The sequence below is a fragment of the Vanacampus margaritifer genome, chromosome 4 (assembly GCF_051991255.1).
Source record: "Vanacampus margaritifer isolate UIUO_Vmar chromosome 4, RoL_Vmar_1.0, whole genome shotgun sequence".
In the NCBI taxonomy this organism is placed as follows: domain Eukaryota; kingdom Metazoa; phylum Chordata; class Actinopteri; order Syngnathiformes; family Syngnathidae; genus Vanacampus; species Vanacampus margaritifer.
In genome coordinates, this window is record NC_135435.1 from 30,837,724 (window position 1) to 30,851,241 (window position 13,518).

The following is a 13,518-nucleotide window of genomic DNA, read 5'->3' on the forward strand; positions in this document are numbered from 1 at the left end:
CTGAGTGGAATTTTTTTCTGAAACAAACTTTTTTTTCATTTTCTTTTCATGACTTCATTTGTGATGAAAATTGATGACGTTTGTGTTGGCGGGTTGGCAATTTTCCTTGAGTTATATTTGTCTTATTCAAAAAGCTCACGGATGATCATGGATCAAGGCAGCGTCAGCACCGTCATGGATGATTTGTGCCCTTACATATTTATAACTCGCTGAGTTCTTGATGGATTTAAAAACTGATTTGTTTATTATAATCTTATTAACATGGCTATGATTCAGGCAGAATTTGTACATTAAAAAACACTGCATAGTTGTCTGTGTCATCTATTGTGTCATAGTTTGCATCAATAATGAAAATAGGTTAAGAGTTGAGTATCTATCTATCTATCTATCTATCTATCTATCTATCTATCTATCTATCTATCTATCTATCTATCTATATCTATCTATCTTTTATCTAATATTTAAAAACGGGGCAACAAATATAATTAATTTGTCATTTTAAAAATCAAAACAGCTAAGTTGTGAAATTTAGTTGCATAATAATAAATACTGTACACTTTTCCACCGCAGAAGTGCAGCCACTACAAAAGTGTTTTGTCCTAAGTGTAGTAGCCGTAACATGCTATCGAAATGGCCGATCCGTCGCGCATGCGCGCTGTCGATTATGTAAACCTCGCAGATCGTGGCTTGGCCATGCGCTTCATGAAATAAATATTCTCGAATAACTACTGACCAGACTAAAACCTCGACACAGTACGCGCGTCACTATTTTACTGGACTACAAACAGAATAAATTCGAACTTGGTGTCCTGGCTAAAGTAGCTTAGCCCGTTAGCCGCTAACAAAGAGACACTTGTTTGCAACACATCACTAAGAAGAGATCAATTAAGTGTAAAGTATTGTGATTGTGGCGTGAAAATGTGTACAACAAAGACGGCAGATTACAAGGAGGAATTTTGTGGAACAGAAGAGGACATCAAGCCACAACGTCACCAACTGGACGCGCTTTGCAAGTTAGTTGTCTTGCACAGAGCAGGTTTGTTTACTTTTGCGGCGGGTTCTGCCCCTCTTATGCTTACTAACTACTTACAAATATTCCTGCGCTTAGTTTTAATGGAATCCTTGTTTTCTTTTTCAGTTAAATTTAATTTCACATTATTAACATCCAATGGTGTGTACTAGGTGGATCTGATGGTGTCCCCTCATCATTCTGTGGACCCAAAGATGAAGCTCGCCATTGCAGAGGTTGCGCTTTCTTTTTTTTACTCGAGAGTGCCATCCTGTGCGAAGGTCGTGCCATGGCGCCACACTTGAGTGTGGACTGTTTGGGGAGAACACTAAACACTGAAACGAAGATATAAGCATTTTCAGTTAAAAAATAATCTGGGTATTGGTGGAGCATGCATGATGTAGAAAATAATAATATTTAATATATAATTGTTTGTGTGTTTGTAACAGCCCTAGGAGAAATCAATTGAACGGATTATTATCATTATCATCCAAAATATATTTTTAATACAGCACCGCCCTGGCCATGCAGTACTGTAATTAGTGTGAGTGGTGGGGGTCATTAGGAGTGCTTGGTGGGGTGGTTCTCCACATGTGTCGTGGACGCCACATTATTGATTGTCCACATCACATCATCCGCAAGGCAAGATCTTTTTTATCTGCCGATGTCATGCACGGACCTGAGCGACTCTGTTTCCGCAACGTCAGGCCCGGCGTACTCGGGTGGACTTCGCTCCGCGGTCTCCTCCCTCTGCATATGAAGGAGGCCACTACGATTGGCCGTGAAAACACTTTGTTCCATTCCACAAAAGTGTGCAATGGCGCAAATGACCATTACGGCCAGATCTACCAAAATACCTAAAGAAAGAAAACTCCACCCATGTGCACAGTTGGACTGCGCTTTGTGCTAGAGATCACATACTGTAACACTTCTTTTAAATACACTTTAATTGAGACTTTCTTTGAATTTCAATTCTACTTCCTGCTATTCAAATTTGAATTGCAATTCCTGTTTGCCACTTCAAATCAAACCCAAGAATTAAATTTGAGTTTAGGGGTCATTCTAAGTTCAATTCTGAATTTCGTACAGCCTCGCTTTGCACAAACTACAATGAAGTCAAAAATAATAATAATTAAAAAAAAAATTGGTATTGGTATTGGTATTATCGGTATCAGTCTTGAGATGCAGAAAGTTTTCGCTTTCAGCTTGAAAAAAAATATTGTGCATCCCTAATCTTTTTTTCGCTCTTCGTAGATTGCCAGTTGTTGTCATGGTAATTTGCAACAATTGAATGAGGGCCACTGGACTGGAGTTTGTCTCTCTGTGTTCTACAGATGTCAGCGAAGAAAATTTCCAAACTGACCATCAGAAGCCACACCCCCCACAAATTAAAGAGGAGGAGGAGGAGCCACAGCCTCCACACATAAAGAAAGAACAGCAAAAGGATGACATCACTACGTTTCCATTGACTGGTGTCAGTGTGAAGAGTGAAGATGCTGATGGCCTCGTAGCTCCACTTTCAGATGATGACGACAGATCCTCACACTCTTCTTCTGACTATGATGATGATCAACCCTCAAAAAAAGGTGATATGACGTCTCACGCTGACACTAAACGAGTGAAATGTTCTCAGTGTGACAAAACTTATTTCGACAAGTCAACCTTGAAAAGACACGAAAGATTACACAGTGATGTAAAACCTTTTGCTTGCTCAGTTTGTGGTAAACAGTTTGCTATAAAAGGTGATTTAAACAAGCACACAAGAATACACTCTGGAATAAAACCTTATGCTTGCTCAGTTTGTGGTAAAACCTTTGCTAAAAAGTCACATGTGACAAGCCACACAAAAACACACACTGGTGAAAAACCTTTTGCCTGCTCACTTTGTGCCAAAAGTTTCTCTAGAAAGACGCATTTAAAGATGCACACAAGAAGACACACTGGTGAGAAACCTTTTGTTTGCTCAGTTTGTGGGAAAAGATTGTCTACCAAAGACAGCTTAAAACAGCACACTCTAGTACACGCTAGAGAAAAACGTCATGCATGCTTAGTTTGTGGTCTAAAATTTTCTCGACAGAAATATTTAACATTGCACACAAGAATACATGCTGGTGAGAAGCCTTTTGTCTGCTCAGTTTGTGGGCGGAAATTTTATGCAGATCAAGATTTAAAAAGGCACACAAAAACACACACAAAGGAAAAACCTCTTGCCTGCTCTGTTTGCGATAAACGTTTTTTTAACCAAAGTGAATTAAAAAAACATACAATCGCACACAGTGGGGAGAAACCGTTTCTCTGCTCAGTTTGTGGTAAAACATGGCATACAAATAAAGATTTAATAATGCACTCAAGGATTCACACTGGAGAAAAACCCTTTGTCTGCTCAGTGTGTGGTCTAACTTTTACTTTCAAGCAAAGTTTATTTAGACATTCAAAAACACACAGTGGCGAAAAGCCTTTTGCCTGTTCAGTTTGTGGTAAAATATTCTGTACAAAGATACAGTTAAAAAATCACACCACAAGACACACTGGGGAAAAACCTTTTGCATGCTCAGTTTGCGATAAACGGTTTTCTTTCAAAAGTGATTTAAAAAAACACACAAGAATACACACTGGGGAGAAAGCTTTTGTCTGCTCAGTTTGTGGGGAAACTTTTTCCGTAAAGGCAACCTTAACAATGCACACAAGAACACACACTGGCTAAAACCCTTTTACATTCTGAGTTTGTGATACGATTAATTCAAGAAGAACATTGGATAAAACACACTGAAAAGTTATTTTCCTTGCTGAGTTTGTAGTAATAATGTAAGTGATCACCGGCCCTCTTTTGTATATTATCCAGTCCACAATCCTTTACGGCATATTAGTTTTATTCATTTTTACTTTGGGACACATTATACAGGTTACATCGGTCACATCATATCATTTGCAACATTAATATCCGAAATCTCTCTCTCTCTCTCTCTCTCTATCTATCTATCTATCTATCTATCTATCTATCTATCTATCTATCTATCTATATATAATCTTGCTAAATACATAATGGTGCAGATAGATTCAAGGTTTGAATGACTTTCACAATCGTTGAGTGTCAAATGATCCTGATATATCGTTAAACTTCATTTTCAAAAAATGCAAATGAAGGGTTTTCCATCAGTTTATTAACGTTTGTGTACAGTACTTGCCGTAGGTTTGCAACTGTACTGATCACTCAGCACAACCATGTAGTGTTTTTTTTTTTTTTTTTACTTGACTGGATTTTTTTGTTTAACAAGTTTGTTTTTGTTTAAAAATGTGTTTTGTTTTTGTTTTCATGAATTAGTTTCACTAAATGAGTGGATAAAATTTGTATTGGCGCCCGGATGATGTTCATTTAATTACATTTGTCTTGTTTAAAAAAAAAAAGGTGTGTGCTTTTTCAGTCAGCTTTGTTTTTCCTGTACAATTCTGTATTGGTTTTATTTGTTATTGACAACTGTTTTTGTTGGTTTGTGTTGTTTGTTTTTTAACCAAAACTAATAAATCAATCAATCACAAACATGCTGACATTGGGCAAGTTAGTTTGGGGGTGGGGGGCGCAGGATTGGGGGTGTGAGTGTTGGAACGCGTCCAACTGTGGCCGGAAGCAACGCTGATGTGTGGAACCCAAAAGTTGGTAGTCCGTGGCATTTTTTGATGTATTTTGTTTTGCTTTCAGGCGTGTTGCGCATGCGCACTGTGAATTATGGAGGCGCTACCGATCGTGACTTGGACACGCGCCTCACTAAATGCAATGGTTCTTCTCGAATGACTACTAAACAGACTGAAACCACGACATATTACGTTCGTCACAATTTTGCTGGACTAAAGCAGAATAAATTCAAACTTCGTGTCCAGGCAAACTGGTCTGGGTGCATGTTGAAGCTTCCCTGGCTAAATTAGCTTAGCTTGCTAGCCGCTAACAAAGAGACGCGTGTTAGCAACACATCGCTATTGTGATCAGGTGTAAAAAATGAATGCAAGAAAGACCACAGAGTACAAAGAGGAACTTTGTGGAACAGAAAAAGACATCAAGCCACACTATCAACTGATCGCGCTTTGTAAGTTGTAACCTCGAGTTGTCTTGCAGAGAGCATGTTTGTTCACTTATTCCCCTCATTTCCTGCGCTTATTTTAATGAGAACCTTGTTAGCTTTTTAGGTTAAATTTAATTTGACACTATTAACATCCAATGATGTGTACTACTAGGTGGAGCTGATGGTGTCCCCTCATCATTATGTGGATCCAGGGGTGACCGTGAAGCTCTCCATTGCAGAGGTTTTGGTAATGGATGTTTTTCCACCTCAAAATACATTGATTGAATAGCCAAACTGAGAATAATAGGTTTTTGATTTTTCCAATAGTGTATAACCGTAGAGACTGACTGAACGCACACAAGCTAATGTGTTGCTTACAGCACTTTTGTGCGGATGCCATTTAACCAGCCAGTTAGCACCGAGCCTCAACGGCTACTAGTGCCGCTTTAGTTGCAGCGTCTCTCCCAAGCAATAAATCATCGCCTCCATGGCAGTAAATAAGCTTCACACCTTTCACGACACGACACCTTTTGTTCTCAACGTTTAACATTGGAACTGTTTGATGCTGTCAAAAAAAAATACGTTTGCTTTGAAGAACAAAAAAAAAAACGTGGAGTAGGAGAACAATTTAAAGTTGGAATGGTTTGAATCGGTCAAAAAAAAATCTAGAAATTAAAGGGGTGGTCCCATAATTGCAATAAACATTTTCAGGTTAACTAAACCGCAGCTTAGCTGTATGCTGCCACCACCTTTCACCGGTTAGGTCCGGAGTCAGAGACGGGAAACACCACAGCGCACACTTCCGAGTAAATTCATCCCAAGGCCAGCGTCCAGGTACTTGGATAGGGTGGGACAGATGTTCTGCAACGGTGCAGGTCAACTAGCGGTTCGGCTCTTCTACTTCCCCAGCCCTAACTACCACTTGCTCTCACGCTAGAATCACTGGACCTACAAATCCCCATCTTCACCGCCGGCAGCCCTATTGGCTACGAACGTTGCTGTGTGGACATTTTTGACACAGCAGAAATTTTTCCCAAGGTTAACTGAGTTGAAGTCTTTTAGAAATTGGAACGATGTTAAAAGTTTTTTTGAATATGTCATTTGGAATGAATGGGCTACTTTTTGTGTGGCACGGAAATTTTTGGGCTTTTAAGGCTCTTATTTTTGTAGACTGTCGCTTGTCGTAAAAATAGGTGCATCTCAATTTTCGTGGCAGCGCAACACAATCCTGTGCTGTTTGTGGCCGTCTTGCGCCTTTCTGGGTGTTCCGTCGGACACAGCTGCCATGCCAACGCATTTGGCAATTACAGAAAGTAGACCACTCAGCCTTAAGATAGCTGCATCTCAATTTTCAAGTGTTATTCTAGCGTGTTTGTGAATATGGTAGACTTGCTGCTTCTCCCTGTGTGTTCCATGATCAGCTCATTGCCAATTTGGTCACAAAAGGGAGACGAAACTCTAGACTGCCTAAAAGGGGGTCTAGTTTCTAGGTCTAGTTCTCCTCCTTCTGCAAATCTTTTTTATGTCTTTGCAGATTGTCAGTCGTTGTCATGGTAATTTGCAACAGTTGAATGAGGGCAACTGGACTGGAGTTTGTCTCTCTGTGTTCTACAGATGTCAGCGAAGAAAATTTCCAAACTGACCATCAGAAGCCACACCCCCCACAAATTAAAGAGGAGGAGGAGGAGCCACAGCCTCCACACATAAAGAAAGAACAGCAAAAGGATGACATCACCACGTTTCCATTGAATGGTGTCAGTGTGAAGAGTGAAGATGCTGAGGGCCTCGTAGCTCCACTTTCAGATGGTGACGACAGATCCTCACACTCTTCTTCTGACTATGATGATGATCAACCCTCAAAAGGTGATATGACGTCTCACGCTGACAACAGACGAGTGAAATGTTCTCAGTGTGACAAAACTTTTTTCGACAAGTCAACCTTGAACAGACACGTAAGAATACACAGTGGAGAAAAGCCTTTTGCCTGCTCAGTTTGTGGTAAACAGTTTGCTATAAAAGATGCTTTAAAAAAGCACACAATAATACACTCAGGAATAAAACCTTATGCTTGCTCAGTTTGTGGTAAAACCTTTGCGAGGAAGTCACATGTGACAAGCCACACAAAAACACACACTGGTGAAAAACCTTTTGCCTGCTCAGTTTGTGACAAAAGATTCTCTAGAAAGACGCATTTAAAGATACACACAAGAAGACACACTGGTGAGAAACCTTTTGTCTGCTCAGTTTGTGGGAAAACCTTTTCTACAAAGGCCTATTTAAAAGTGCACAGAAAAAGACACACTAAGGAAAAACGTCATGCATGCTTAGTTTGTGGTCTAAAATTTTCTGTTAAGAAAAAATTAGCAATGCATACAAGAATACACACTGGTGAGAAACCTTTTGTCTGCTCAGTTTGCGGTCGTGCATATTATACAAATGAAGATTTAAAAATTCACACAAGAACACACACTAGGGAAAAAACATTTGTCTGCTCAGTTTGCGATAAACAGTTTGTTTACCAAAGTGGATTGAAAAAACACATAATAACACACACTGGGGAAAAACCTTTTCTCTGCTCAGTTTGTGGTAAAACATGGTATACAAATAAAGATTTAATAATGCACTCAAGAATTCACACTGGAGAAAAGCCATTTGTCTGCTCAGTGTGCGGTCAAACTTTTACTTTCAAGCAAAGTTTAGTTCGGCACGCAAAAACACACAGTGGCGAAAAGCCTTTTGCCTGTTCAGTTTGTGGTAAAACATTCTGTACAAAGATACAGTTAAAAAAACACAGCACAAGACACACTGGGGAAAAACCTTTTGCATGCTCAGTTTGCGATAAACGGTTTTCTTTCAAAAGTGATTTAAAAAAACACACAAGAATACACACTGGGGAGAAAGCTTTCGTCTGCTCAGTTTGTGGAGAAACTTTTTCCGTAAAGGCAACCTTAACAATGCACACAAGAACACACACTGGCTAAAAACCTTTCGTCTGCTCAGTTTGTGATGAGACTCATTCAAGAGGAACATTTTATAAAACGCACTAAAAACATATTTCTTGTAATAGATTAAGTGATTACCGGCCCTCTTTTGTATGTTACCCACAATCCTTTGCGGCAGCAATATTTAAATTAATTTAAAGTAACAAGCCACCGTCAAAATTTACCGACCACACAAAGACGCGCAAGGGTTTCACACTAGAGGCTGTAAATAATACATTTTTAATTATTATTCACACACATTCACAACAATTATTCACTCACTCATTTACCGTCATTATTATTAATTTATTGATATAAAGTTTATGTATTTGCATACATACGTATAATATTTGTTTTCTTTTCTTGTTTTACTTATCTTTACCGCATGACCGATTTCTGTTCCAATGCACAGCATTTGCATACAGCAATGCTTGTTTTAAAGTGCTTTATAAATAAAGTTGAGTTGAGAATTCTAATTTTTTTTTTAAATAGTACAATGCAGTATATTTAAACAAACGTGCCTCACAAATACAGTACAATTTTAGTGAACAGTAGCTGAACATTAAAAACAAATTGCATTCATACTGTAGAAAAAAAGCAGCTGCAAATATAAAATCTGAAATACCAAAATGTGTGTGAGGGGAGGGAGATATAATAAAGAAAAAGGACAGAAAGAAAAAAAAGCCAGCGCAGAAGCTTGCAACATGATCGCCATGCAGGTGACGCACGTACAATCAGTGGCAAAGACAAATATTGTCTTGCATAAAATTCATAATGGAGAGCATAGATCCAAAGTTTGAGGGACATTCACAATTTATAATATTTTTTAATATATTGCTAAGCTTCATTTTCAAAAATGCAAATGAGTGGTTTTCCATCAGTTTATTAAAATTTGTGTAAAGTACTTGCCATTCTGTCAACAAGGTTTGTAGATTTGCTGTCCTGTATCACTCAGCACCCTCTTTAAACAGAGTAATTGTTTTGTTGGCTTGACTGGGTGGAATTATTAAAAAAAATGTAATAAGTGTTTTTGTTTTGTTTTCATGACATGAATTTCTTTGAATTACATTTGTCTTGTAAAAAAAAAAGAAAATACATTGGCTTGATAAACTGCGACTTCACCCTGCGCCATTTTGGTTGGCTTTGTTTCCTGTGCAATTGACTGTTTGTTTTACAGTATTTTATTTTTACATAAGGCTATTAAAATAAAAATCAAAGTTCCAGTTTTCTTCTAGTGGCTTTCTTACATCTCTAGAATCATCTTCAACATTTGCAAAACGGTAATTTGTTGGATAAATGTAGTAAACAGAGATATTGTTCCACAATGGCTGAATTTGCACAATACTTTCTTTGTTTTTGCACTGGTGGGAAAAATGTAAATATCAGCAGCAACAGTTAGTACTTGAGTGTTCTTCTCATTGAATCCTTATTTACACTTACTCATGTATTATTTATTTATTTACTTTTTACTTAATTCTTACCAGCTCTGCCTTATATACTTATTACACTTTTCTTATGCATGTGCATTGTGCAGGTGCTTAATACGTATTTTGTCCTAGTGGAGTTGCCGTGCAAGGTCATCAAAATGGCCGACGAGTGCATATGCGCATTGCCGATGTGTAGGCCCGGCAGATCGTGACTTGGACACGCTCAACGACCGTTCCTCTCGAATTAACACTCTAAACGTACTTAATCCACGACATAGTAAGTCCACCACTACATTACTGGACTAAACCAGAAGAAATTATAATTTCGTGTGTGGATAAACTCGCTTGTGTGCGCGTTAAAGCTTCCCTGGCTAACTTTGCTGTGCTTGCTAGGCGCTAACGAAGAGACGCGCGTGTTTGCAATATATCGCCAAGAGGAGATCAATTGAGTGCAAATATTGGCGTGAAAATGTGTGCAAGAAAGACAGCAGAGTACAAGGAGGAACTTTGTGGAACAGAAGAGGACGTCAAACCACAAAGTGGTCTACTGGACGAGCTTTGCAAGTTGGATGCTCCAGTTGACTTGCACAGAGCAGGTTTGTTCACTTGTTCCTCTCTCTTGCTTACCAACCACGTAAAATATGTTTTGAATTGATGTATTTGTTTTCAATCTGCCCTACGTCACCTGCGCACGGGTGCTCGTGAGGTGCATAACGCATCTGCGCATGCGCGAGGAGCTCCTGGAAGAGATGGTGCAGGACCAGGAAATGGCACAACATCAACCTCTGCGTGCAGACTTATAGAAGCCAGATAAGGCAGAGGCTGGGCGGGCACACATTTAGGCTTTACTTATCTTTGACTAATTTATGTACTAACATAGTGAGCTTACTATGTTAGTACTCAGTTACTATGAGTTGTAATTTTGTCAGATAAACTGTAAATTTGCCTTGAGCCCCATCTGTGGGACATTTCATAAGTAGTGAGTGCTTAGTTCCATTTAATTCTTGCTGTCAGGGCTGTCTTCTTTTTCCAGCTCTGAGAGAAGACGCCAAGCATTTGTTTGCAAAGTGCCGTAGCTGATTGAACTCTTTTGCTCATTGTCAAGCCAACTGGACAACACTTATTTGTTGAAGACAATTCACCTTTAATCCAACCATCTTCTTCAGTTCATTTTATATTACGTTAAACATTGGCAAGACATTTTAGAAACAATAAAATGCAACCTAAGACTTGACTGAGCAAAGCTTGACTATTGTTTTCTTGTGTCCTGCAGACCTCCGCGAAGAAGATCTCCATCCCGAGGAACAGGAGTCTCCACAAATTCAAGAGAAGGAGGCTCCACAGATGAAGGAAGAAGAGCTAAATCTCTCTCATGTTAAAGAGGAGGAGTTAGAACCTCCTCACATTAAAGAAGAAGAGCAGGAGGATGAAATCACCAAGTTTCCGCTGACTGTTGTTAGTGTGAAGAGTGAAGATGATGATGATGATGATGATGATGATGATGGAGGATCACAATCAGACGGCCTTTTAGCGCCACTTTCAGGTGACGACATGACGTCACACTCTTCCAAATGTGGCGATGATGATTCTGTTGATGATGATGATGATGATGAACATTGGAAAAGTGATACAACGCGTCACACTGGCAAGAGACGAGTGAAATGTTCTCACTGTGACAAAACGTTTGCCAACAAGTTATCCTTGAAGAAACACAGAACAACACACTCTGGAGAAAAACGTATCGTCTGCTCCGTTTGTGGGAAAAGATTCTCTAGAAAGACGCATTTAAGAATGCACATCAGAACACACACTGGGGAAAAACCTTTTGTCTGTTCAGTATGTGGTAAAGAGTTTTCGAGGAAAGATAACCTAACAACACACACGAGAACACACACTGGGGAAAAACCCTTTGCTTGCTCAGTTTGTGATAAAACATTTGCTAGTAGTATAGAATTACGAAGGCACTCAAGAACACACACTGGAGAGAAACCTTATGTATGTTCAGTATGTGGTAAACGGTTCAGTGGGAATGGGCAACTAACAAGACACACAAGAACACACACTGGAGAAAAACCTTATTCCTGTTCAGTTTGTGAAAAAAGATTCACTAATAAAAATACTTTAATGGTACACACAAGAACACATACCGGAATAAAACCTTTTCCTTGCTCGGCTTGTGGTAAAACCTTTAATACAAAGGAAGAGTTAAATAGGCACACGAGAGTACACACTAGAGAAAAACCTTTTGCCTGCTCAGTTTGTGATAAAACCTTTACGGCAAAGGAAGCCTTAAAAAGGCACACAAAAAGACACTCTGGAGAAAAACCTTTTGCTTGCTCCATTTGTGATCAAAGCTTCTTTGCCAAGGTACAGTTAACAACACATGTCAAAAAACACACTGGTGAGAGACCTTTTGTCTGCTCAGTTTGTGGTAAAACGTTCACCGTAAAGCAAAATTTAACAACGCACGCAAGAACGCACACCGGGGAGAAGCCTTTTGCCTGCTCAATTTGTGGTCGAACATTTGCTGCTAAGACAAATTTAAAATTGCACACAGTAACACACACTGGTGAGAAACCTTTTCCCTGCTCAGTTTGTGGTCAAACATTTTCCGTAAAGCAAAGTCTAATTAGGCACACAAGAACACACACTGGGGAAAAACCTTTCGCCTGCTCAGTTTGTGATAAAAGATTCTCTGTAAAGTCAAATTTAACATCTCATGCAAGAACACACTCGTGAAAAACGTTTGCCTTCTTAGTTTGTTGTAAGAGATTCATTCAAGAGGAGCATTTGACAACAACAAAAAAGACACTGAAGAAAAATGTTTGGGTTGCTCAGATTGTAGGAAAAGATCGCATACAGTAGTGGATCCGTAAGTTCTTGCTATTATCATTATTGTTAAATTTTCCATCCATCCATCCATTTTCTTAACCACTTTTCCTCACAAGGGTCGCGAGGGGCGCTGGAGCTTTAAATTTTATTTTCTAAAATGCAAGAGTGTTTTTCCAGTTTTCAAACACATGTGTATTCAATTTAGACAACATCAACAATATGATGACAATAAAGATTTTTTTTTTTTTTTTAATTTTGGTCACAAGTGGATAGTCTGTGGGCCCGTAATTTATTCAAAGTAAAATGATAGATGTGGTTCCAAACGGAATTAAATTGTGAACTTCTTTCCATAATATTTTAGAGAATGGGCAATTTTATACACTTTGCACTCTGCGTGGGTTGAATTTGAATTGCTCGATTAAAAAAAAAAAGTCACTATGTTTTATTTCTTTACGTTGCTTTAATGTCTTTAATTGTGTTGTTTGTAAATGCTTGTTGTGTGAGCACACTGAGTTGCCTTGTACCTGTATATGAAATGTGCTATGTAAATAGTTACCTTGCCTAAACATACTTAGTTCTATCTATCTATCTGTAAGTCTGTCTGTCTATCTTATAATTAGATTTAATCTGTTTAAAACAGGGCAACAAATACAATTAATTTGATTAATTTGTCATTTTAAAAATCAAAACAGCTAAATTGTGAAATTTTGTTGCATATTAATAAATACACCTTTGTCTTCTTCTGTTTTATTATTAGAAGCATTTTTTTTAAATGGTGTTTTATCCAAATGTTATGGTGAGTTGTAATTTTGCTCAAGTGACAAAATGTTGGATGGGTGGTTTACAAGACGTGTTTAAAATAGCTACCAACTACTTAAATAGGGCATTTTAGCAAGTAATGCTCAAGCTATGAATAGCTTTATTATTATTTTTTTTTGTTTGTTTTTGCACAAGCTATGAATGTTAAGTATACGTTAAAACTGATTTAAAATCAGTATACTGTGTATTATTGTTGTCTAAACATTTTGCATAGGATTTATTTTTGAATAAATAAAACCTTTAAATATTGTGTTTATTATTTAGATTAAATCAATGTAACAAAATGTATAGTCCACTCGTCCAGAATGATTGAATGCCCTAAAACTAAACAAATCCAATCCAAACTACAGGACTCCCCTGTGCCAAAGCACTTTGGGGTGAACAAAATCGTGCGC

At 38.4% G+C, this 13,518-nt stretch overlaps 2 protein-coding genes across 4 annotated transcripts; both read left to right on the forward strand.

The window, feature by feature from the left end:
- Window positions 1-641: 641 nt before the first annotated feature.
- Window positions 642-9,268, forward strand: LOC144050372 (uncharacterized). Of its 2 annotated transcripts, XM_077563537.1 has the most exons (4): window positions 642-1,036; window positions 1,183-1,245; window positions 2,344-2,595; window positions 6,679-9,268. In XM_077563537.1, the coding sequence occupies exons 1-4, from the start codon at window positions 919-921 to the stop codon at window positions 8,043-8,045; spliced, it is 1,800 nt and encodes a 599-aa protein (XP_077419663.1). In that variant the 5' UTR covers window positions 642-918; the 3' UTR covers window positions 8,046-9,268. The 2 variants fall into 2 exon arrangements, with proteins under 2 accessions (XP_077419663.1, XP_077419664.1); XM_077563538.1 differs by lacking the exons at window positions 1,183-1,245; window positions 6,679-9,268 and having other exon boundaries at window positions 2,344-4,547.
- A 349-nt stretch (window positions 9,269-9,617) lies between these two features.
- LOC144050377 (uncharacterized) lies at window positions 9,618-13,368 on the forward strand. Of its 2 annotated transcripts, XM_077563546.1 has the most exons (3): window positions 9,631-9,749; window positions 9,866-10,068; window positions 10,746-13,368. In XM_077563546.1, exons 2-3 carry the CDS (start codon window positions 9,942-9,944, stop codon window positions 12,209-12,211), a joined length of 1,593 nt encoding a protein of 530 aa, XP_077419672.1. In that variant the 5' UTR covers window positions 9,631-9,749; window positions 9,866-9,941; the 3' UTR covers window positions 12,212-13,368. The 2 variants fall into 2 exon arrangements, with proteins under 2 accessions (XP_077419671.1, XP_077419672.1); XM_077563545.1 differs by having other exon boundaries at window positions 9,618-10,068.
- Window positions 13,369-13,518: the final 150 nt, after the last annotated feature.